This window comes from Lissotriton helveticus, chromosome 3_1 (assembly GCF_964261635.1).
Source record: "Lissotriton helveticus chromosome 3_1, aLisHel1.1, whole genome shotgun sequence".
Lineage (NCBI taxonomy): Eukaryota > Metazoa > Chordata > Amphibia > Caudata > Salamandridae > Lissotriton > Lissotriton helveticus.
The window spans coordinates 124,059,730-124,086,156 of NC_136061.1; the positions used below are offsets into that span (position 1 = coordinate 124,059,730).

The 26,427-nt window shown below is 45.5% G+C and overlaps 1 protein-coding gene across 1 annotated transcript in view; it reads right to left on the reverse strand.

Moving 5' to 3' along the window:
• The window catches only part of NLK (nemo like kinase), a 996,575-nt gene that overhangs the window by 313,742 nt on the left and 656,406 nt on the right, over window positions 1–26,427 (reverse strand). The window contains exon 7 of the mRNA XM_078679349.1: window positions 2,507–2,608. Coding sequence (XP_078535475.1) covers window positions 2,507–2,608 — 102 coding nt within the window. The remainder of the gene's footprint in view (window positions 1–2,506; window positions 2,609–26,427) is intronic.

Below are 26,427 nucleotides of genomic sequence, written 5' to 3' on the forward strand. Positions count from 1 at the left end.
GTTTATATATGTATACATGTATATATGTATGTTTTTGTAGGTACTTCAGACCCTTTTTTAGCTAAACATACACATAGATATGTATTTTTGCATATGCTCCGGTGTCCTGCACGTGGGTGGGGATTATTCACTGCTTATGACTAATGATGAGTATCTCCTGGAAGAGAACTCATCCTTTTCCATACACTCTTTACTCCCTTGCATACTACCTCACTTATAGCATGTGAAATAATAGCATTCATAACAACACTTATAACTTCTCAAATTACATTCTTTCTCACAACACAATGCACGGTAGAGTGGTGAGTTATAGGTAGTTTTGTCCCGCTATACTAATAACCCCCTAAGTATTTAAAACTGTGCACAATATATTAGAATTCATATATTGTGTAAAACAATACATCAGCTTATATCTTTACCACACATGACTGTCACACAACATATAAGGTTACATACGTAAGTGCCACATACAAGGTACATTACATAGAGCAAAAATCCAAACGATGAAGATACTCGACATTATCAACAAACACAGAAAAGGTAACTCAATTGGGCATCCCTAAATCCTTAGTTTATATCTTCGAACACATGTCCTTATTCCTTGGATGTACTTATTCTTATCATCAACATTTCTGACCTTAATGAAGAGTGTGTACCAACAACACATCACACTAGGTCTTCTTCAGACCTAGGAATTTCAGAACAGCCTGCTATAAAAACCTCTCGCTTGGTAGAGAAGAGTAGGGATCACAAAATCCAAGATTATGAATACTGAGAGGTACTCACTGTAGACCTTAATTATGTGTAATCTCGTACAAATCGAGAGGGTTCAACACAAAAGCCAAACAGGTCTCTCTGAGCTCCAAACACCAAGTAATTTCTTTAGTGACATAGAGGGAAATAATCAGCCCTTCCGCCCGGCATATCCCAAGTCTGATCTACTTTCTAGTAGTGGCATTTCTATGTACACGACAAAGCCTCCCTTATCACTGGCATGGGGCTATTGCTCAAATTCAATGATAGGAAACATCATGAGGCTGCTCCACTGCAATTCACAATTGCAGCCTGAGGGGATTTCTACCATTTCCCCATGTTAGCCTATGGGAAGAGTAGCCCTCATAGGTAGTGAAAACACACATGGGTATTCCTCACTATCTGAGCAGGGAACTCACCTGTGTAACTGCCATGCCTTTCACCTACATCTCATTTCACACCTTAAGGCGTACCCTCTAGGTACTCGGGTGGAATTGAAAGGTCTTCTCAGACTGGCTAGTGACTTAAACAGGTTAGTCTGAGTAAACGCGTATCTGCGCGCATCAGCCTGTAATGGCAGGCTGGCCACGTATTTACCAGCACCATTGGTGCGAGTTGCTTAGCATACCCTCAGTGCTGAGGACACACTGGACACCCATTCAAAGACACCACTGGTGTAAGTGCGCACACCAGCCTTCACTGTCAAGCTTGACCCGGGTCTCAAAACATAATAGGTGCAAGTGCGCACCCACCGGCTGGCAATGGCAGACCTGATCAAAGCTTTAGAAAAAGTGAGCTCCACTTCCTACTGTGTGTGAGAAGGGCGCGTGCACTTTCACAATGCATTTACAGTGGGAAAAGTACCCCAAGGTTCAACAAGAGAATCTGTCACACCCAAGAAGTGTCCCATAGGGAGAGCCGAACCCCTCGGTAGTGAAAACCCACGTAGGGTTTCATCCCTACTTGGGCAGAGCACACAGAGAGGTACCAACACACCCCCTCCTCTACCCCGGTTTGGTGGTAGTGAACAGCCCCCTCAGGGTTGGCTTCTGACTGAGACTGGCCAACCTGAGTATGAGACATTTTTGATAGGCTATACAGGTGGGTGGAAACATCAGCGCGGCATCCCCATATTAGAAAGTGCCCTGGGTATGTGGGGTACCTTTTTAGTGCAACACCTAAACCAATCAAGTACACTGCCTATCCTGACATGTGCAGGAAGGGTGAGCACACTTTCCCACTGCAATATAGTGGGAAAGTGTCTAGAGTCTGATCAAGGAAAAAGAGTTGCAAAACAAGAAGGACAAAGTTTCAGGGAAAACCCTCTAAGAAGGGCCATGTCCAAAAATATCCCAAACTGTTCTTAAAGACGTTTTAGGAGTACACATTTTTGCCCTACCTCTAAAGTTTACAATATTTGTAAATAACTGTTAAACCTCTGTGCCTGGATTCTTAGAGGTATATGATTGTGATAAATAGATGACGATTATGCACCTAAAGTCTCCCTAGCAGTCCTCAAATACTTTAGGTATCTCCAACGGTCAAACTCAAATTCTATCTTATGTCAGTCTCATAGTGGTCGCTAAATAGGGGTTGCCTTTCATAAAGCATCAGAACAATAACCGGTAGAAAAGAAAGTGCAGAGCATTTGAAACAATACAGTTGGTATCAAATATTTCTCTAAATTAGTGAGTCCAAGTACTCAGAATATAATGTATTCCCATAAATAAGTTTACCACATCTAAATAAGTACCTGTTTATGAGGACCCCTGAGTATATGTGCCTTAGCCCCTTCACAAGCTGTTCTCATTGCTTCCAGTGATGGTGTTCCCAACAGGTCAGTAATCAAGTCCAACTGTAAGAAAAATAATTTCTGCATAACCATCACAATTTTCATAACATATAATAATAATTTGTTTTAGTACTGTAATTAATATACTTGTTTTGATATTCGCAAGGGCTGCAATTTAACACATTTCTATTACCCAGTTTAATTAACTATTTCAGTCATCTTGCAAGTATAAAGACATTTTTGAGACCATTTCTTTATTTACCTATTAAATATATTAATATAGTGTACACGGCGGATAGGTTCACATGTAACTATATAGCATAGAAATTAACATATCAAAGTGACACCTGGTTATGATGAGCAAGCATATTTGGGTAAGTCTGGCATTTCAGGACAAACAGAAAATGTAGGTCTTTTCTGAATGCTGGTACATATGGATGAAGTCTGATTTTATTTCATGTAGACTGTTCCATATTCTTGACTATAGATCGTTCTAGTAGAAATCTTTTCTTCTCGTGCTTCTTCCTACTATAGAGGTAGTTGCTCAGATATGTGGGTAATGCCACAAGAACAACTTAGCACATGATGCAAGATATTCTGAAGTGGGTTCTGGCTTCTTTGGCAAGTCAGTTAATGATCAATACAAGAAGGGAACTAAGTTAGGACAATATTTTACGGGGTCCAGTGTACTCGTCCTACAGACTAATGACACAAAGGGATGTACAAAAGTTCCCCGGGAAGAGTGATAGAGCGGTGTGTGTGTGCTAGTGAGTGGGGGGAATCCCCTAGTTGGAACTAGAACCCTCACACACCCAGCAAGCTAGGTGTCATGCTTCATCATATGGGCTCTGCTCCTCGTCAGACTGGCGCTGCAATGTCTGACGGGCTCCCGAAACCGGGGCTCTTTATCGGAGATCTTTTGTTCCCGCCATATGGTGCATGTGTGTGAGAGGGCCTGGGGAGTGTGGTCGTGACGTGGGTGTTAAGTTAAAAAAGGTGAGTCAGTCCACATATAAAATTTATTCTCGTAGTAGACTCCCTTGGTTAAAAACAAAGAAAGGTGGTGTGGGAGGGGAGAGACAATGACCCCAGTACTGCTAGGGTCAATTGGACTACTACCCTCAATTATCGGTCGACATGTTTCTTGCCTGATGGCAATTCTTCAGGACCTAAATAAGATCGTACCACACAGTGAAAATGCTAGTGACAAATATATATACAAAAGTGAAGGGTTAAAACTTGCAGGTAGGTATATGACCGTATTGTAGTCAGAAATACCAAGATGCAGGCTAGTCAGTCCTGCTGCAGTTTGCAAAGCCTGTAGAAATAAGATAAGGTTCTTAAGAACAGACGTAGTACAGAGCAGCTGCATTGATAAAGATTATCACCCTGTAAGTATAGTGAGCACACACACACCCACAATAACTGTGCTAGTTAAAAGACCGAGCATAAATGTTGCTAGCAGTGGCAAACCATCGATGTGATAGATTAGTACCAGCCATTACATGTGTCGGTCGGATTAGGCATGAAGAAACAACATGGTATAATGCTGTACCGTCTGAGGAATATAATCAGGGAAACCTTACCCTAAACCGGATCCCTGGTGGACCTCTCAGTCTGCTCCCGTGGGACTGGCTGGGGAGGTATAGTACCTATTTTGCAGGAGACAATAGTTTTGTGTACAGTGTATGGTCTCGTAGCAATAATATTTTGGGGTGCTGGCAGGTAGGTGTGGACTAACCAATTGGCCTGCCAAACGAGGTAAGGTAGAGTGCCTCCCTACTAGCCCTAAGCAATCGAGTCCTCCGGTGTGTCTCCCACTGCCACAATCGGCCAGGGATACACCCACCAGAGGGACGAGGGCGGACATCCAGGCCAGCGCCAGCCGTCCCCGTGCTGAGCCCCGAACTCAGCCTCAGAGGGCCAACGCGAGCCGGCATAGCCACCGGGCAAGGTAGCCGCGCCCGCCCCGCATCAATAGCTAGGCGTGCTGCACCGTAGTGCAGCGGGAGACGGCCACCCGGGGAGTCAGTTACTCCTGGGATGTCAAGGGGGTTGACGGAAGAGCTTACCTGGTCAGACGTTGTTGTACCATGGCGTCTACCTTAGAAAAAATCTCACCTCCGGCGGCAGCAGTCCAAACGGTATCACCTACCCCACGAACAGCGTCTAGGTAATGGCGCAGAGCAGCTGGTAATGCTCTCTCTGCGCGGACGATATTTAAGCGCCACTGAGATTGTCTTCCGCGGCGTCATTCTCCATTGAGGGGCCGCCCCACCCCGGACAGCGCATGCGCAGTGTCGAGGGAGATTAACTAGGGGTCGGGCTGTTGGCTATGGCTGCCATATTGGAATGGTGACAAGTTGTAAGGAAAGCAGGATAGTGGCTGTACCGCTCAAGGGACTGTGCGGTGGAACGGATAACTGCGAGTGTCCACAAAGCAAGGTTTAAAAATTTCAATCAGACCCTGCTTAGCCCGGAACCAGGGACTTCCCCCACTCATCACTGCGCATGTGTGTAAAGCGCGATTTACTAGGAGAAGGTCTGGTGGCTATAGCGGCCATCTTAAAGTGGTGGCGATTTAAATGGAAGTGGGTAGGGAAGTAGGATGATGGCTAACCTGTTAACAAGGCTGGGCAGCAGAGCGGATGACTACGAGTGTCCAACTGACCAGGTGGTGAATTGTCAACTGGTCTCCACAAACCAAAGAACCAGTTATAAACATATCATAACTAGTAGTGGACATTGCATGAGGTAGGGTCACAGGGTCATGTTCCTAGAGATACCCATGGGACGGAGTCATTCAATCCAACCAGGTCCAATCGAAGACGATGGACCCATCTTTGTTCAATCCTGAACAAGGCTTTTCTGGAAATGGCTGGGTGGGCTTCTAACACCAACCAAGTGAGACTGTCTGCCGTGTGGTTGTTCTGGGAAAAATGTTCGTATAGTCTGGTATGCGTTTTATGGCACCTGATGTTGCTCTTGTGCTCTAAAATCCTTACTTTTATGTTCCTCATGGTCATGCCTATGTAATTTTTGCCGCAAGGGCAAGTGATCATATAGATACATTTGGTGCTGTTACAATTGGTGTGCTTGCGTAGTTGCCACCGAAATGTGTCAGACAATCTTACTTCTTTGCATTGGGATGTCTGAGGGCATGCCGCACATCCTCCGCAGGGAAAGTGGCCTACCACTGGGGGAAGGTCCCACAATCTCCTCTGGTTATCACTGTTGTTATGTCTCGGGCGGGTGTGTATTAAGGCATCCTTCAGATTAGCAGTTCTCTTAAATGCGAATCTGGGTTTGGGAATTTCTAACCCTCCCGAGTTGATAATTGACCAATGTTTGTTTATAGTTTTTTTGAGGAATGTTGAGTTGGGAGTGAACGAGGTCACACACGTTATCAACTCGTCTTGAACTTTAGGGTGTTCTTCCAGCAGGTTTGACCTAGGGTTATTCAAGGCTCTTTTCCGTGACTGTTTTATTAGTCTGGTGGGATAACCCCTGTCTTGTAGTTTGTGTTGTAGCAGGGTGGCCTCCCTTTGGAAATCTACATTGTCCGAGCAGTTCCTTCTAATGCGGAGGAATTGGCCAAAGGGCAGGTTATCCCTCAGGGCCCGTGGGTGATGGATCTGGAATAGTAGAAGGCTGTTTCTGTCAGTGCTTTTACGGAACAGAGTCGTGCTCAAGCCGGTGGGGTTGAGGTTAATGCATAAGTCCAGGAAAGGGATGGTGGTGGTTGATATTGTTTCCGTGAACTTAAGGTATTCATTTTGGTGGTTAATCCAGCTGCAAAATGCCTCACAGGTACTACGATCACCCTTCCAGAAGACCAGGATGTCGTCGATGTACCTGCGCCACAAAGTGATGTTTTCACGATAAGGATTGTGTGCAGATTGGATAACTCTTTCCTCAAAGGTAGCCATGTAAATGCATGCCAGGCTAGGAGCAAAGGTAGAACCCATCGAGGTCCCCTGGACTTGGTGGTAGAGTTGGGAACCATATTGGAAGAAGTTTTCAGTCAGAGCTAGGGATGCACATGCCATGATAAATGAAACCGGTGTTGGAGAAGACCAGTCTTCCAACAGTAGAGTGGACTCAACTGCGTCCAGAGTGGCCTGTTGAGGGATATTGGTGTAAAGCGCCTCAACATCCACGCAAGCACACCAATTGTAACAGCACCAAATGTATCTATATGATCACTTGCCCTTGCGGCAAAAATTACATAGGCATGACCATGAGGAACATAAAAGTAAGGATTTTAGAGCACAAGAGCAACATCAGGTGCCATAAAACGCATACCAGACTATACGAACATTTTTCCCAGAACAACCACACGGCAGACAGTCTCACTTGGTTGGTGTTAGAAGCCCACCCAGCCATTTCCAGAAAAGCCTTGTTCAGGATTGAACAAAGATGAGTCCATCGTCTTCGATTGGACCTGGTTGGATTGAATGACTCCGTCCCATGGGTATCTCTAGGAACATGACCCTGTGACCCTACCTCATGCAATGTCCACTACTAGTTATGATATGTTTATAACTGGTTCTTTGGTTTGTGGAGACCAGTTGACAATTCACCACCTGGTCAGTTGGACACTCGTAGTCATCCGCTCTGCTGCCCAGCCTTGTTAACAGGTTAGCCATCATCCTACTTCCCTACCCACTTCCATTTAAATCGCCACCACTTTAAGATGGCCGCTATAGCCACCAGACCTTCTCCTAGTAAATCGCGCTTTACACACATGCGCAGTGATGAGTGGGGGAAGTCCCTGGTTCCGGGCTAAGCAGGGTCTGATTGAAATTTTTAAACCTTGCTTTGTGGACACTCGCAGTTATCCGTTCCACCGCACAGTCCCTTGAGCGGTACAGCCACTATCCTGCTTTCCTTACAACTTGTCACCATTCCAATATGGCAGCCATAGCCAACAGCCCGACCCCTAGTTAATCTCCCTCGACACTGCGCATGCGCTGTCCGGGGTGGGGCGGCCCCTCAATGGAGAATGACGCCGCGGAAGACAATCTCAGTGGCGCTTAAATATCGTCCGCGCAGAGAGAGCATTACCAGCTGCTCTGCGCCATTACCTAGACGCTGTTCGTGGGGTAGGTGATACCGTTTGGACTGCTGCCGCCGGAGGTGAGATTTTTTCTAAGGTAGACGCCATGGTACAACAACGTCTGACCAGGTAAGCTCTTCCGTCAACCCCCTTGACATCCCAGGAGTAACTGACTCCCCGGGTGGCCGTCTCCCGCTGCACTACGGTGCAGCACGCCTAGCTATTGATGCGGGGCGGGCGCGGCTACCTTGCCCGGCGGCTATGCCGGCTCGCGTTGGCCCTCTGAGGCTGAGTTCGGGGCTCAGCACGGGGACGGCTGGCGCTGGCCTGGATGTCCGCCCTCGCCCCTCTGGTGGGTGTATCCCTGGCCGATTGTGGCAGTGGGAGACACACCGGAGGACTCGATTGCTTAGGGCTAGTAGGGAGGCACTCTACCTTACCTCGTTTGGCAGGCCAATTGGTTAGTCCACACCTACCTGCCAGCACCCCAAAATATTATTGCTACGAGACCATACACTGTACACAAAACTATTGTCTCCTGCAAAATAGGTACTATACCTCCCCAGCCAGTCCCACGGGAGCAGACTGAGAGGTCCACCAGGGATCCGGTTTAGGGTAAGGTTTCCCTGATTATATTCCTCAGACGGTACAGCATTATACCATGTTGTTTCTTCATGCCTAATCCGACCGACACATGTAATGGCTGGTACTAATCTATCACATCGATGGTTTGCCACTGCTAGCAACATTTATGCTCGGTCTTTTAACTAGCACAGTTATTGTGGGTGTGTGTGTGCTCACTATACTTACAGGGTGATAATCTTTATCAATGCAGCTGCTCTGTACTATGTCTGTTCTTAAGAACCTTATCTTATTTCTACAGGCTTTGCAAACTGCAGCAGGACTGACTAGCCTGCATCTTGGTATTTCTGACTACAATACGGTCATATACCTACCTGCAAGTTTTAACCCTTCACTTTTGTATATATATTTGTCACTAGCATTTTCACTGTGTGGTACGATCTTATTTAGGTCCTGAAGAATTGCCATCAGGCAAGAAACATGTCGACCGATAATTGAGGGTAGTAGTCCAATTGACCCTAGCAGTACTGGGGTCATTGTCTCTCCCCTCCCACACCACCTTTCTTTGTTTTTAACCAAGGGAGTCTACTACGAGAATAAATTTTATATGTGGACTGACTCACCTTTTTTAACTTAACACCCACGTCACGACCACACTCCCCAGGCCCTCTCACACACATGCACCATATGGCGGGAACAAAAGATCTCCGATAAAGAGCCCCGGTTTCGGGAGCCCGTCAGACATTGCAGCGCCAGTCTGACGAGGAGCAGAGCCCATATGATGAAGCATGACACCTAGCTTGCAGAAGTCAGTTAATGACTCTTAAAATGGTGGGGATAAAAATCACATCACCCTTTGAAGTAGTGAGCTGCCATAGACAATGTATCTGAAAGGAAGTAGTGCAAATTTGGAAAAAGATGGAAGGCATTTCTGCTGCCTAGGTGCAGGCAGAGCAGGACCTGAAGTCAGATTGGAAGGGTGACTTTTTAAGAAACAGTAGCTCAATGGAGGCAGACTTTATCAGCTTGGCAATGTGTAGAATATTGGTAATCTTATGGTTGATGATAAAGCAGAGGGATTTTGTAGAGAGAAGTGGGGGTGACTTACTTGTCGTTATAGACCTTTTTGTACTGAAGGGTGTGATAGTCTGAAGAACAGAAGGAAGATTATTTTTTTTTTAATAGTTTCATGGCAGGTGGGTTGAGGTAAGGTCTTTTGGTCAACGGTGTCAAATGCTGCTTACAGATATGGAAATCGATATTAACCACGTTCAAGCCATTGAACCTCCATTGGGTTATATAAGTTGGAGGCTTGAAGTTTAAGCAATAAATATGGTGCAAAAAACATATTGGAACAAATCCAAGAGGTCAAAGGGGAACTGTCATGCAGGAGTTGTAATGTAGCTGCTGTTAAATGAATTTACCTAGGAAGGGAAGTTTTGAAACTGGTCTCAGGTTTTGTAAGACTTCAGTGTCAAGATTAGGGTTTCCAGCAGTGGTATAATTTGACCTGATATTAGCAATAATGAGAATATTTACTCTTCTTGTTAGTTGAGCTATTTGTTAGCATAGGGTGAAGCATTACAGCCGGTACTGATGTCCACTTTTTTAAAGTATGACCTTTTTTCACGTCTTTGAAGCTGTTGAAAACTGAATTTAGGTTTTCGAGTGCAGCTGCGTTAATGATTAATCATTTTGAAGAGGGATTTAGGGTTGTTTAAGGATTCATGAATCTATTTTTGAAGTAGATGTACTGGTAAGCAGGACTAAATCTGTGTTTTTCTCAGTTTTTAGTGAATTTAAGGATTCTATGGTTTCTCCATTTTTCCAGCACATCTTCTAGTGCTGTTCGGTTTGTTGGAATTCCGTGAGGCTCAGCTTATCTCTTTTATATATTATACTCAGAAAGGTGCTAGTTTATCAATGATTATTTGAGAAGAGCTGCTGTTGTACTGTTTTAGACTTCAACAAAATAAGGAACAGCTGACTATTAATTCCTTGGATAGCTGCTAAGAAAAATGTGTTAAAGGATCGTCTATGAATTTTCACTGGTTTAGATTGGACTTCTATTTTGGGGATGAGAGGTGTGCGTCGTGTTCACTCGAGTTTGAATGGTTCCACTGGCAGTATGTGACTTGGGGGCAGAGCATACGCAAGACTGAGTGTATTGACTTTATTATTAGTTATAAAGGAAGACACTTGGGAGATGTCTTTAATGACCACATATTTGTGTTTTTTTTTTGCTCATGATGCACTGGATGTTTAAATCATCTACCTTCAACAAATTACCCACCTTATTTGAATAATAAATAGATGTTGAGAAGGTAACTGCGTTGACATTTTCAACAACTACAGATTTTGACCTCCTGTTCAATAAATGCTATGGAAGCATATAGCAAAATATTAATGGCAAATAACATCAGTTCTGAAGAAGAGGGGCTGCTGTGTCTGTTACTACACAGTTTTGGATATTTTGAGCTATGACCGCCAGGCCATTCCATTTTTATTAGGTCTGATCTTGGAAAGAATTATCCATCTGTTCAGTGATAGGATGTCAAATAATAGTGCGAAAGTTGGAAAGAACCATGTTTCTGTAATGAAAAGCAAGTCTCAGTCACACCTATATGCATGAACCCCAAAGCACATATTAAATAATGTATGTATGTATATATATATATATATATATATATATATATATACATATATATATATATAATAGGTGTTTGGAGTGTTTGGAGTTGTTTAAAATAAATACTTTGGATTGACTTCAATGGATTATTGGTGTGCGACCCAACTTCTTTTCATTTGAGAAGAGATTATTGCATATATATATATATATATATATATATATATTGTCAACAGCATCTGCGCAGCAGCGCAAATGACACGCCCGCACTCCAGTTATTCAAGCTAATGTATTGGTCGAAACAGGTTAGCCAAACAAATTAGCTTCAATAACTGTCTGGGGTATGGCGTTTCATTTGCGCTGCTGTCCGGATGCTGTTGACAATTTATATGGGCTCCGGTATCCCGCTGCCCTGCACCAGTCTTGAGTGGTGGATGTGGCCATCTTTATACAGGAAACTGAATGTGTTTTTTATATATATATATATATATATATACAGCCTATGTTAAGGGCTAAAAAAAAGCCCTATGTACATTGTATTTTCCTTTAACAAATCAGTTACAAGACTCCAGTATTTCTGTAAATCCGAAAAAAGAGCATACGGTTCCAAAATACAGCCTTTATTGAAGAGAAAACTGCATAGGAAAATCAAGGCATTGTTAGCCAATAGGCTGCATTCAAATCATAACAAGTGAAAACTGGCACTGTGCCTTTACGGTGCATTGAAGAACAGAACACCAGATTCTGTATCAACTGCTCTATATAGGTTTTGTTCAGGGAGGGAGGCGGGTTGCTTATGACTGATGGAGAAGTGAGGAGAAGTGTGGCTCAATGGTTAGAGCGGCAGACCCTGATGCAGAGGTCTAGCCCGGGACCAGGGTTCAATTCCCCGCCTCGGCGGGTCTTGGGCTCAAAATTCCACGGACCTGATAATTCTCGCCTCGGTGCCTATTCCAATCATTGAGTCCCACTCTGCAACTCTGGGCAATAGCTTGCTTAATCTCCACAACGACCCCCACAATGCTAAGGATGCCTGGCCTCCACCTTGGGGGTGCCCAGGATTGGACACCTCACAGGGAAAGCCAGGATGGGTTCCACAGCGGTATTCGTACAAGCGCCTTGAGACCCTTGCGGGTGAGTAGTGCGCTATACAAGTATCAATTTACATTACATTACATTACATTACTGATGAGGATTCCCTGTAAAAGAACTAGGATTACAGGTAAGTAACTTATCCTTCTCTTCCAGGAGATCCTAATCAATAGCCATAAGTACTGAAAAGAATAGGAAGCCCATCCCACACCTCTTTGGACGAATTAGCTGTAAACATTTAATGAAACAGATTTTTGAAGGAGGCCTGCCCTACTTGGGTGTCTGTAATAGTGTCTGAATCGAGACACTAGTGACTTGTGAAATTATACACTGATCTCCAAGTAGCTTCCTTACAGGTCTCAGAGATGGGAACCTTTCGAAGTAAGGCTGCTGTTGCCGCATTGCCCCATCGTAGAGTGGGTGAACAGAATACACTAAACTATCCATCTAGAACTTGACTCTTACAGGAGCAGATGCCTGTCCTCATAGGCCCATAATTAACAAATAAATGGTCAGATTGTCTTGGTGTTGTCCAAGTAAAATTTCAAGACTTATGATCTAAAGAGTGTAATGCCCTTTCTTCTGTCGTGGAAGGGTTTGGAAAGAATGTAGGAAGTGAAATCGTCTAGTTGATATGGAAATCAGACACTACCTTGGGAAGAAAACTGGGATGAATTCTCATCACCATGAGCTTGTTACGGAACACTATGTAAGGTTCTTTGGCACAGAGATCCTGTATTTCACTGATTCTGCATGCCGAAGTAATAGCTACAAGAAAAGCGGGTTTCCATCTAAGGTGCTGTAAGGTTGCTTTATGGATTTGTTAAAATGAGGACTTATGAGTTTAGAAAGAACCACATTCATTTCCCAAGAAGGAGAAAGAGAACATCCAGGTTGGAACACCTTCAATCCCTCTAAGAAATCTTTCACTACTGGAATTTGAAAGAATGATCTTTGTGTTGGGGACTTCCTATAAGCCGTAATGGCTGAGAGATGTACCTTAATTGATTAGAATTGTAGGCTAGTTTTGACTAAGTGAAGAAGATTTAATTACATAATATCTTCCTGCCCCATTATAGGATGAAAATTATTCTGAACACACCACAAGTAAAATCTTTTCTACTTGAACACATAGAAATGTCTAGTGGATGGACATTTGGATTCCCTTAGTATGTCCATGCACTCCTGAGAGAGACCTATATGTCGATACAGCAAGAATTGAGGAGCAATGTTGTCAAACTCAGCTAGGGAAAGCTGGGGTGGAAGATCTTCACGCCAAGCTTGTAGGGGAGATCAGGTCTGCATGGTAGCCTCCTGTGTGGCAGTACGGAGAGAAGGTACCACCACTGGCGAGGCCATTCTGGAGCAATCAGGACCCTTTTGGCTCTGTCCCGTTTCAGTTTGTAGATGATCATCGGTATCTGTATCGTCTATCAAAAGGGCATTCCCCTTTGTTCCTGGTCAGTAGAACCTGGATTTGAATCCTGGGCATTTTTTGTTGCGCTCGTCTGCAAAGAGGTCGCTCTGCGAATTACCCCATTCTCTGAAATTGTCTCTTGCGACATTGTTGTGCAGTATCCAGTTGTCCTGTTCTGCGAAGTTACGGCTTGAAGAGTCTGCTTGTGCATTCTGGACTCCTGGCATGTGGATTGCTGAGATTGTTAAACCCCTTGCTAGGTGCTAGTGCCATATTGCTTGCGCTTCTAGGGAGAGAGAGCGAGGCCCAATTCCCTCTTGTTTGTTCAAATAAATGCATTTTGGTTGTATTGTTCATTTGGACCAGGATCGAATGGTTGGGTACAAAGACTGGAGGGCTAGGTGGACCGCCGGGAGCTCCAGCATGTTAATATGATATTGTTGCTCCTTGGCCAACCACAGTCCCTGTACCAGAAGGGTATCCATGTGAGAACCCCAGCCCTGGAGAGAGGCATCTGTTATGAGCTTTTGAGTGGAGTGCTCTGGTGGAAAGGGACACCAATCAGTAGATTTCTTTAATGAGACCACCACAGTAGGGAAGCTTTTGCAGCTTGTGATATTGTGAGTCTGGTATCCCAATGATCCGTGAATTGGCTCCACTGATCTTCCAGATTCTGTTGCAATTGTCTCATTCTCAGTCTAGCATTGGGAACAGGAAAAGGCATGACACCATTGACCCTAGAAGAGATGCCATCTGTCTGGCTGATGGATGAGGGGTATGCAAGATCTTGGCATACTTTTGAGCAATTGGTGACAGTCCCTTGTCCAAAGGACACACTTTTGCGACCTTTGTGTCCAGGGTCGCACCCAGGTAGTGTAGCCTCTGGGTTGGAGTTTGGATCAACTTCTCGATGTTGATACGGAGACCCAGAGATCATAGTGTCTCGACGCAGATATAATAGTGTTCCTTCACTTGCTCTGGAGAGGAGCTTTTTACCAGCCAGTCGTCTAAGTATGGGTAGGCGAATATTCTTTTGCAACGTAAGGCTGTTGCTACAGCTGACATACACTTCGTAAACGTGCGGGGAGCGGAATTCAAGTGTAACACCTTGTACAGGTAATGCCTGGATGCCACTGTGAAATGCAGAAACTTCCGAGGTTTCGTGGCTATTAGGATGTGGAAATCGGCATCCAGCAGATTGATGGAACACATCCAGCCCCCCGGGAGGATTTGGGGATATATTTGGGGGAGCCAACATTCAGAATTTCTCCTTACGGATATATTTGTTTAGTAGACATAGGTCCAGAATGGGTCTGAATTCCGCAGATGGGTCTTTTTTCTTTACGAGGAAATACTGGGCGTATGCGCCTACTCTCCGCTGTGAGGGAGGTGTGTCCTCTATTGCGTCTTGTTTTTCGAAGGAGAGTGGAGACTTCACTCTGCAGGAGTTTCAGCTAGTGGCAAGCAGCTTTTGAGGGTGGAACAGCTGGAGGTAGAAGCCAAAAACGTTGTATCAATTCTCTACAGTATTTAAGACCCATTTGTCGTTAGTGATGGTGTGTCACTGTAGAAAAGTGGGTTTCTGTTGCATTAACCCCACCACTGTTTGCCTGACACTTGCTGTACTTTGACTTGATGTGCCCAATGTCTCTGCCATTCAGGTTCCCAGGGCCTGTGCTCTTTCCCAAACCTGTACCTTTGGCACATCTCTGGCCACAGGTAAGCCCCTTGTAAAAGGTACCATGGGTACCAAGGGCACTGTGACCAGGGACCAGCTGCAGCAACAATTGTGCCACCCTTAGAGGCTCTGCACCCTCACACCCACACACTGCCATTGTAGGCTGCGTGTTTTGGTGCAGAGAAAGGTGCCATGCCTGGGGCCTAGGTAGGACACTACTCTAGCAGGGTGCACTAGTCCCCAGGTGAGGGAACAGTTGCAGGAGCACTGTACCCCTACAGTGTAAGCCCATTATTCGACATTGTAAGTGCTGTAAAGCCATAAAGAGTATATGGTCTGGGAGTTGGTCAATACGAACACCACAGCTCCATAATGGCTTAACTGAAAACTGGAAAGTGTGGTAGCAAACTTCTCAGTGGATTAAATCCACACTGATGCCAGTGCGGGATTTCATGTAAAAGGCATGCAGAACCAGCCCTGGTGTGGTTCCTGAATAGCTGCCCACCATTTGCCTCCATTAGAGAGGTTTCTGGACCCCCTAGGTCCAGATACAAAGCCCTTCCCGGTAGAGGTGTCATACCTTCTCCCCAAGATGGGCCGGGCCCAAAAAGGGGAAGCTTCAAAGGCCTACCACCTTTTGTTGCCCCCAGAAACTGGCTCCCACTGGTTCGGACCCCCACTTTGGCGTTAGGATAAATGGTGTACCCACCTTGGTAGGCGAGGTGAAGCACACATCTTATCCGCTCCATCTTGAAGAGGAGGAGACCCAGCCAATTAGAGGGAGGGTCATGCCCCCTTCCACTGGAGGGCAGCCTAATAGGGGCTGTACTCAACCCAAGGAAGGGAACTATTGGTCCTGACACACACACCCCTTTAACACCCCTACATTTAATATTTAGGGGGACCCGGAACCTTGCCTCCATAGATTCCGGCAAACTACATAGAAGTAAGGGAGGAAAAAGTCACACAGCAGAGGAGACTGTAAAGACCGACTGGGCCCCAGCCCTACCAGCCCTCTGCAGTATCCAGAGATCCTGCACCAAAAGTCGACTTGTCCTGCAGCCAGCGACCTCCAGTACCCCTGGGAGGACTGACTGCCTTAAAGACTGGAAATCCAGCAAACAGCAGCTCTGTTCAAAGAAACTCCAAAGAAAGACTCTGAGCCTGCTGAGGACGAAGAAACTCGACGCCTGGAACCACTACTTCACCCATTGTCTACGGCCCGAGTCCAAGTGGCCCACTGGTCCCAGTCAGAGTCCACAGTAGGTTTAGCCTTCCATGACTCCCAAGCATTACCTGCAGCCTCTGCACAGCACCCCTACCGCCCTACCACCAATGCGAGTGGCTCAGTAAGGGGAAATCTGACCTCAAAAGGCAACCCCTTCATTGGCCACCCTGGAGAAGAGGACATAAGGTGCACCTGCGTTCCCGAGCCCTCCAACTTTCCTGTCGTGCTGTTGGTTCTTTCCGGAAGACTTCCTGGACCGGACCTGAAGATAAAAACCAAAACTGGCAACCTCCATAGGATTGCACTGGGCTCCCGTCCCCTCCTACCACCCTGCCATAATCTCAGGAGCTTGGCTTCCACGACCAAGTGCCCTGCCCATGAGCAGCCCCCAACCAAGACACCCCCTAGCCCCATTGGCTAACATTGGGCCCCCTGCACTCTGAATCCAGCCGCCCTAGTGCTGCTGGTGGTGCGATTTGTGTGCCTAACTGGACCTTGGCCTAAACCCCAAAACATTTACGTGCAGGTAGTTTACTTACCGGTAAACAGCTAACACTCTTTTTCGCATAGGAACCAATGTTAGGAGGTTTTGTTTTGGTTTTGTTTTGTTACTAAAAATGTGTTGACTGGTGTTTTGTATGGAAGAAAAGTAACTGTTCTTTAAACCAAACAAGTCTTACCTTTGGATTTTAAAATCCACGGTGTGATATCTAGACATATCACCCCGAGCAGTCAATGTAATCCAAAAATAGTCTAAAAGTATGCCAAAATATTCTCTATGTATTTTAAACTACTTTAGAAGCAAATACAAACCTGTAACGATTGTAAATTCAACTACAAATTGACGCAAATTGTCATACTTACCTGTAAATTGCAAGTCCTCTTATGTTATATCACCCAAGGTTTTCCAAGTAAGTGAAAAGTAATCAAAAGTAATTTCTATGTAAAAAAAAATGTAAGTATATACAAACCTGTATCGATTGCAAATCCATTCCCAATTGTATTTCTTTGTAAAGGCTTGCATTTGGAAGTATGTTTCACTTACCTGTACCAAGTCCTGCTTTGTTCCAGTATAAAACGTAAGTATACCTTTTTTATACTTACCTAATTGGTCTGGATTCTGTCTGAGGGTGTGCCATCAGTCTTGATTGAGTGAATAGAATAAATGCTTAACACACCCTCCTGATAAGCCTAACTGCTCGACCACACTACCACAAAGAGAGCTGTTTGTGATTATCTAATTTAGCCTCTGCTATACCTCTGGGATCCCATGGACTTGGTATAGTAAAGACAGAGCCAGCTTCCTACAGCCACACGTTGATATATTTGGATACTCCCACTCCCCCCCGCCTCCCACCCCATCCCACAAGAGTGTGGAACAGCGACTGGGGAAGCGACAACCTATTGTCTGCCTGGTGTTTTGGAGGAAGCTGGTGGGTGTCAGGTAACTTCCTGGCCACGTGCTGGACGAAGGGGCTGTTAGTACGGTTTGGCCTGTTGCTGTTGGCGGCGTGAAAACCAGTGAGGTGTTTGAACCCTCTGATGGTATGGTCATAAGCCCTGTACCTGCGGCAAAACTCTTTTAGTTTCTCAATGTCTACCTCAGCTTACATTTTTGCCATCTCGCCATTCGTAGATGACACAAACAACAAGGTGCCTGTGAAAGGTAAGTTTAGAATACGTTGCTGAGCCTCTGGCTTCAGAGCTGTCAGATGAAGCCATGAGGAACGCCAAGCGCACACACCATGAGAATATCCATGATCCACAAGGTCAGCGCCATCTGCAGCTGCGCTTATTAGCTGATTAGCACCTAAACCCCCTTCGTGTAAAAGAAGCTCTTTTGAGAATCTGGAGAGTGAGTCCGAGAGAGATCTATCGTAACGTCCCAGTAAAGCTGCAGCACTAGACACTTTCATAAATGAGGTCAAGGTGCAGCACATCTTCTTGCCAAGGATTTCAAGTGTTTACTATCCTTGTCCAGAGGTATGGAGGAAGAGGACTCCAGCAGGTGAGTTTTCTTGACTGCAGCGATAATGATCGAGTCAGGTGGAGGATCGGTCCGTAGAAATAAGGGTCTTGACCCGGAGCCTTGTATTTCTTTAAAATTCTCACTGGAGCTGCTCGAAGGGAGGCTGGAATGAGAAATATTTACATAACTGGTTGGATAAGACCTGGGAACAGAGCCTGCAAGGGTTGGGAGGAGGACCTATAATGTAAGGTCTCGCAAATGACTGAAGAGGTAGTAGGGGCTGCTGGAATGTCGATATTCAGCTAGGCAGGCCCTCCAACCAATACCTCATTGAAGGTGTGAGGTCGTTTTACTGGTGGAGTATCAGTAAGAGTTGGTGAAAAGTCCCTTTTTGAAGAGTGTGTAGATGTAGACCGCGTAGGGAATCTGTGTGTCGGGTGGTGCGATTTAGGCCGCCAAGGTCAAACAATAGTTGTAGATCTTGGTCTGTCTCTATGATGAGACCTATTCACAACCTGGTTCTATCCCTATGAGTGGTATCTCCAGGCACCCAGCCTGAAGGAGACAGCGAGGTGGCCTCTGCCATACAAGCCAGAGGAGTCTTGGCTCGGGTAGGTGGTCTTGGAGAAGGTGCCTGTGGAGCAGACCTTGAAGGCGAGTATGTCAGTGAGTATTGAGAATCTGGACTCCGTGGAAATGGCAATTTGCAGAAGCTCTCTAGCCATCTGGGAGTTAGGTGAATAGAATCCTCTGAGTTATGTTGAGGTTCTTGCCCTTGCACAGAAGTGTGCGAAGAGACTAATGGAGGCAGGAGAAAACCTTCCTTCCGAGATCAATTTCGCCTCAACGTGTCACGATGTCTTGGTGAAGAATGAGGCCTTGATGTTGACTTACCCTATCCACCGGTGATGGAGACTGTCTGGAGATGCCTGTCTGAACGCCTGACAGCGTGTGACTTCCAGTGACGGAGATGAGTCCCTTGACGTCGAACAGAGGTGTATGGCTTGACATCGATCATGCCAGGATGATGTTGACAGGTGGAGTATGTCTCGAAGTCCCTGGGTTGACGTCGACAGATTAGCATGCCTCGACGTCGATCATCATTAGGTTGGCGTCAACAGAAGCGATGCTTGGTCGTGCTAAGTCTCGACGCCAAACGGTAATGGTCTGCTGTCTACGCCATGACCATCTAGTGCACCTGAGTAGCTGTCAAGCGGTGATGAAGACCTGCAGCATTTTCTCGACTGCATGCACTTCTACGGCTTGTGTGGATGTGTTGTTACCGAAAAAAACTCTCAGCATTGGTCTTCATTTTGTCACTGATGGAGACATTGCAGGCGAATGGTGTCCAGCAGGAACCTTCGACGTCGAGCCAGATGCCGACAGAGAACAAATAGGTATTTTTTCACCTCTAGAAGTGGATCTTGCTCTCCTCTTCTCATGCCTGGTTGGAGATCTGCCTTTGGGCGACTTGTAGAGAGATGGATGTGCCTCTGTGGAAGTATTCTCTCTTTCTGAAAGGCAACCCATGCAGATTCGTTCTCTGTCTTTCAAAGTCGGCCTAGAAAACTTCTGGCAATGCTGACAAGATTGTGGCAGATGGGTAGCAGGTAGAAATAAAATGCAGACAAGATGAGGGTCTGTCTTATCCTTCTTTTTCTCATATGCAGGGCACTTAATAAACAGTGAAAGCATTTTTGACAAGAAAAAGTTTGTATTCCTGTCACAATATTGTTGTTACTTACTCTAAATGAGAAAAGACGTTGCGTGAGTACTGAAAAAGTAGTCCGCGGAAGAAAATATTTGACAAAAAGTCAAAACTGAGTGAACTCTGTAGGGTCCTCACTGAAGGAGCCGGAAAAAATAACTGACCTGTCATCCCTGAAGCATGATGGGATGCAGGTCCTGGAGGTCTTAAAGGCATGGTGTCAGTTATCACATGTTATGATTTTAATCCAGCCTATTGGCTAACAATGCCTTGATTTTTAGGTTTCGCCTACGCAGCGCATGCGTTGTCTTTTTGAAAGACACTGTGTACAGTATAGTGAGGGAAGCTCTGCCCACTTTCCAGTCTTATTTTTGATTGGCTTGAATAATAATTTAGGCATTTGAATTGGTGCTTGGCTTGTTAATCCCGCCTCCTCGCGTGCATGACGTCATTTTTTTCCTTCCGAGCCTATCGGCCCCTTTACTGTTAAAACAGTTTGTTTCCCCTGCCTCTCCCCATTCCCTTCCGTAGTCTGTGACTTTTTTAACCACTACCACCCCTCCTACTCCCTCCCGTTTGTGCCTTCTTTGATGACAACACTTCCGTTTAAAATGCAATAGGGCTCGCGTAAATACCAGTCCTATTGCGTTTTAAATGCTTGTTTGTCCTCTGATTGGTGGGTACATTCGCACTCCTTTTTTTTGTTGTTTCGCATGCACGCGATACCTCTGGGGCTGCGCCTAACACACCGTATGCCATGATTTGCAAGGAAGCCCGGCAGTGAAAGGGAGTCCAAATCATGACAGTTAAGTGTGCTACGAGCTAACAGGGCAAACAAGGGGGAGGTAGGAGGGGGCTAAGTACCACAATCCACCAGGATCAGTCGCAATCAAAGGCTCCCTGAAGAGAAGAGGTCGTTACGTGGCTTTAGGCTGGTAATGGGCTTGCAGGGCCCTCGCTGTATCACTTTCGAGTGCTCACCTGGTATCCGGGGGAAGAACTCACCATCAGCGCAGGGCACGCGGTCCTCTGAAGGCTATGATACAGCCACCCCAGGTAGTCCGCCGAACCGGGGGTTGATTTCTCAATGACCGGGAAGAGGTGCCACAGCTATGCGTGTCTCAGGCACTGTAGGGGGGCAGGAGAATTTTTTTTCAAAATCTCTGCTGCTTATTCCTTGAGCAGCTTTCAATGTGCATCGAGCACATGGGCAGAGTAGCCATCTTAATTACAAAAACTACACGCCGTGCCTGGGATTAGTATGTGGCCTGGACCTCTCACAGGCCCCGATTGGGGAACCACCACCACTTGGGCTGTTATTGCAGATTGCGCTTAAGGAAAGGATGAGGTTTGGTAGCATGCATCTGGAGACTTTGGTAGTTCCCTCTACCAATGCCGAGTGTAAGGTTCCCCCGCAGTTGCAGCTGCTCTCCTTCACCGCCACTTCAATGGTTGTGTGCTCCGGGTCGAACCCCTTCCTCTAGTTTGTGTTAGGCATGGGGAGATGAACAAAAGTTACTTACCTGTAAACTGTGGTTCTCCAGTATTGGTGTCTTTAATAGATTCACATGCTTGAATATTCCCCGTCGTCGAAGTGGGGGTCCCACGGTACATAACATAGCAATGTAGCCATAACACAAGCATATATACATAGAGAAAGCAAAAGCCATAGAGTTTTTCCTAGATAGACAACATATCACTTCTATGATATATCATAGTCATTAAGTTTTGGTCCAAATTCCGGCCAATCAGGCATCAGCACCCTCTTAGAATGTTCTCCTCAGAGACTCAGGCCCTCAGATTTTCATAGCACAAGAGTAATATAGAGCCAAGAGATAAAGAGAGAGAGCCTCTGAGGGGAAGAGGGTGGGTCGCATGTGAATATATGAAAAACACCAATACTGGAGAACCACAGTTTACAGGTAAGTAACTTTTGTTCTTCTGCAGTATTGGGTGTCATTCATAGATTCACTAGTTTGAATAAGAATAGTGAGCAGTAGAGTTAGAGAAATACAAGGTACTTATCATTCAAGATAATGATAATAATAATGATAATTATTATCACAATAAAAATACACAGTACAAAAAGACTGAATAATATATCAAAGAAAAAGAAAGTACCTTGTATACAGGAGGAGGGAAGCAACAGAGGCTCACCTTACTTAAAAAGATTTCGTAGGACGGCCTATCCCACGGCTGAGTCAGCGCTGTCTGCAGCATCCAGACAGTAATGTCTCGTAAAGGTGTGCCTGCTGGACCATGTTGCAGCTCTGCAAATGTGATGAAGAGGCACACCAGCAAACAGTGCTGGAGAAGAGGAAACCTTTCTAGTAGAATGCGCTCTAACAGTTACAGTAAGTGGTTTTCCCGCTTGCTGATGGCAAAAAGCAATCGCAGTAGATATCCAGCATGCAATTGTTTGTTTGGAGACTGGATGTACTTTTCGCATCAGCCCGTAGGCCACAAACAGCTGGTCAGACTTACGTATAGTAGCCGTTCTCTGAAGGTAACATTTTAGACACCTCTTAATATCCAAAGAATGAAGTGCTCTTTCTGCTGGTGTTTGAGGATTAGGAAAAAATTATTTTAATACAATTGGTTCATTGAGGTGGAAATCCGATGGCACTTTGGGGATAAAGGCTCGATTGGTGCGGAGTCTTTGGTAAGGTGAAGAAAAGGCGGTTTAGTAGTAAACGCCTGTATGTCACTGACTCGACATGAGGAAGTGAGAGCCAGAAGCAGAGAAGTCTTCCAAGTAATGTATTTAAGATCGACCTTATGGATTGGCTCAAATGGGTGTTTTATTAGTTCTGCCAATACAATGTTCAAATGCTTAGGAGGAGGTGGTCGACGAATTGGTGGAAACATCCGGAAAAAGACCTTTAAAAAATTGCTGAATGACTCTGGAAGCGTAAAGAGAGTTAAAGCCATCTTGAAGGAACCGTGAAATTGCTGCTAGAAAAACCTTTAAGGTAGCAAACGTGAGGCCCGACTTTGCCAAGTGTAAAAAGAAAGGCAAAAGTTGCTTCGGCGTGGAATGTATAGGATGCATAGAATGTATAGGATGCACCTGGGCATCATTGCACCATAGACAGAATCTTTTCCATTTAAGTTTGTATTTCTTCACAGTTGAAGGTGTTCTTGCCTTTGCCAGGACCTCTCTACAATCGTCAGGAATGTTCAAATTAAAAAATTCATAGTGCTCAGGTTCCAATCCGCTAAGCGTAGAGATACTGTGTTGGGATGACAAACTTGGCCCTGATCCATGGTTAGAAGATTCGGAAGAGGGCGAAGAATAATCGGGTCACACTGTGACAGAAGCAGGAGTTCCGTGAACCATACTTGTCGTGTCCATCTGGGAGCTATTAGAATAATGCAACAGGGTTCTTCCCTCATTTTTCGAAAAACTATGGGAACTAGAGGTATTGGTGGAAAAGCATAGGCATATATTGTCGACCAATTCACCAAAAAGGCATTTCCGCATGACTCTGGTTGGGGAAGCGGTTCAGATGTGTTGCAAACAGATCCAGATTTGGGCGACCCAATAACCGAAAAATGTGATCCAGTGTGGGTTGATGTTACTCCCACTCGTGGTTGGTTGTAGAAGACCTGCTCAGAGAATCCGCAAGATTGTTTGACGCTCCTGGAACATGCACTGCTGAAAGGACGACCTGATGTTGAATCGCCCAATCCCAAATCTGCTGAGCCTGATGGGACAGTAGGATGGATCTTGTGCCTCCTTGTTTGTTTATGTAGTGCACGCACGTTGTGTTGTCCGTTCGAGCCAACACTGATGCTCCTTGTATGATGGAACGGAACGCTTTTAGTGCTAGAAAAATGGCCAGCAACTCAAGTAGATTGATGTGCCAGGTCTTCTGCTGAATGTTCCACTTTCCTTTTACTGTTAATCCCTGAAAATGCGCACCCCAGCCTTCTAGGGATGCATCTTTTGTGAGAGTGTAGCTTGGAACGTTCATCAGGAACGGACGACCTGAAGAGACTTTCTTTTCGAGAGTCCACTACAAGAGACTTTTTTTTCATTCGAGATGTGACTGACTATATCGTTGAAGGTTCCTGAAACTTGAGCCCATTGTTTGTCCAACTCCTCCTGAATAGGTCTCATTTTTAGCCGGCAGTGAGGGACAAGAGGGATGCAAGAGGACAACATCCCTAGGAAAGATTTCAACTGTCGGACAGAAGCGGACTCTTTTAATAGGAGGGAGGCTGCTAAAGTTTGAAGAAGCAAACACAAAAGCTTTTGCTAGCTTGGTGTCTAGAATGGCTCCCAAGAACAGTCTGTTTTGAGACTTTTCCATGTTGAATGTGAGGTACAGGGACTGAAAGAGAGACTTGCAGATTTGGGTGTGTTTGGAAGCCTGCTCGAATGACCGTGCCTTTAGCAAGCAGTCGTCTAGGTATGGAAAGATTTGTACTCAATGCAGGTGAAGGTAAGCTGCCACCAGTGCGAGGACTTTGGCAAACACACGGGGAGCGGAACGAAGACCGAAAGGAAGAACTTTTCTGTGCATCCGCAGAATTGGAAGATGAAAATAAGCATTCTGGAGATCCAAAGTTGTCATATACTCTCCGTGAGAAAGCAAAGGAAGTACTTCCTAAGCATGCAAAACGTTTGTTTTTTGATGTATTTGTTTAGGGCACGTAGATCCAGGATAGGGCGCCATTCTCCCGACTTTTTCTGTATGAGGAAGAACCTCGAATAAAACCCTCTGCCCTTTTGCAGTTTTGGTACCACTTTGAGCGCACCTTTCCTTATTAGAATTGTGAGTTGGTTTAAAAGTTCTTCCAGATGGGTGGGAGGTGGCCCTTTGGTGGACAATTGGGAGGAATCTTTAGAAACTCTAATGCATGCCCCCTGTGTACAATATCCAGAACCGATTGATCTGTAGTAATCAGTGACCATTTTGAGTAAAAGTGGGAGATTCGACCTCCAACCCGTGAACAACTCGGCGGAGCTAGTGATGAAAGTCATTGTTTTTTGGAAGAGTCTTTCCCTCTGTAAAAGGATTTTCCTCTGTACTGTCTGTAGGATGAAGAGTGCTGCTGCCTGTACTATTGCAGACTCTGGGAGGGGTACCGTTGTTACCCTTGTTTGTATTGATTGGAAGCACCTCAAAAGAGGAATAGGATCCACGACCTCTTGCGCCTCAAGAAGTTTGCCATTTAAATTGGAGAGTTCCAAGAGCACAGGCCGTGTGGGTGTCTTTCTTTAGTGTCTGAAGGGCATCATCTATATGTTGACCAAACAAAGATACTCCATGGTAAGACATGTCTAATATTTTCATTTGCACTTCTTGCCGAAAAGACGTGGCCTTTAGCCAGCCCTGTCTTCTGAGTACCGCAGCCCCAGCCAAAAGCCGGAAACCAGTGGAAGATACGTCTACAGAACAGTCAATCATTTCAGAAGAAATCTTCTCTACTTCATATAGAATTTTCAATGCCTCTACCTTCGATGATTCTGGTATTAATTGTACTAGAGAGGAAATGTCCGACCACATTTGCCGGTCGTAACGAGCAAGAATGGCCATTGAATTGGCCGCTCGGACTGTAGTCGCTGCCATTGTTGAAATTTTTTTAGCCTATAGCATCAAGGCACCTACCTTCTCTGTCAGGTGGTGAAAATATCGGAAATGAATGATTTCTAGATCAGTGTTGTGCAGCCTAATGATGGAATCAGGCTTTGTCTGAGAAATTAAACAAGCAGGTGTATTTGCAGGTGCCTTATATTTTTTGTCCAGCCTCGGTAGGATAGCTGGGATAGAATTAGGATTTTGCATGATTTTAAGTCCTTCTTGCCAAATGAAATTCATAATGGGAACAGAACGCACTTATTTTTTAGGCTGTTCTTTAAAATCCTATAAGAAGCAATTTTCTTCTGTTGTCGTCATGGGAAGTAGGAATCTTTTCGCTGCTTTTTCCATGAGCGCATGATAACTGCCTATGTCTACTGGTAGGGAATCTAGAGGAGCTGGAGTAGGGGATGGCGTTTGAATTTGGTAGTTGTCCCATTCTGAAAGAATGGATCTATCATCCAGCTCACCCTCCTCTCTTTCACCATCATCATCATCATTGTTATCATCATTGTCCTCCTCTATAACTTGAGGGGTCTCTTGATGTCTCTTGATGCGCCTCTCCAGCACCTCAACCACCTATTCAAACCACTAAAGACCCAACTGGGTTGACAACCAGGACTCAACATCAAGAGACCCCTCAAGTTATAGAAGAAGCAGCCGTCGCCGAAGCCGCCGCCGCCGAAGCAGCTGTTGCCGAATCCGTCGACGAAGAGGCCACCGACAAAGCAGCCGTCGCCAAAGCGGCTGCCGCCGAAGCAGCTGTCGCCACCGCCGATTAAGCCGCCGAAGCCGCCGTCGACGACGACAAAGAAAGCATCGACAAAACCTTCCTCTTCTTCTGTTTGGTTGAAACCGTCGACGAAGTCAAAGGTATCGTAGACAAGATAGGCCTCACCTTCACAGATACAACCGTCGACGGCGAAGATGCCGAC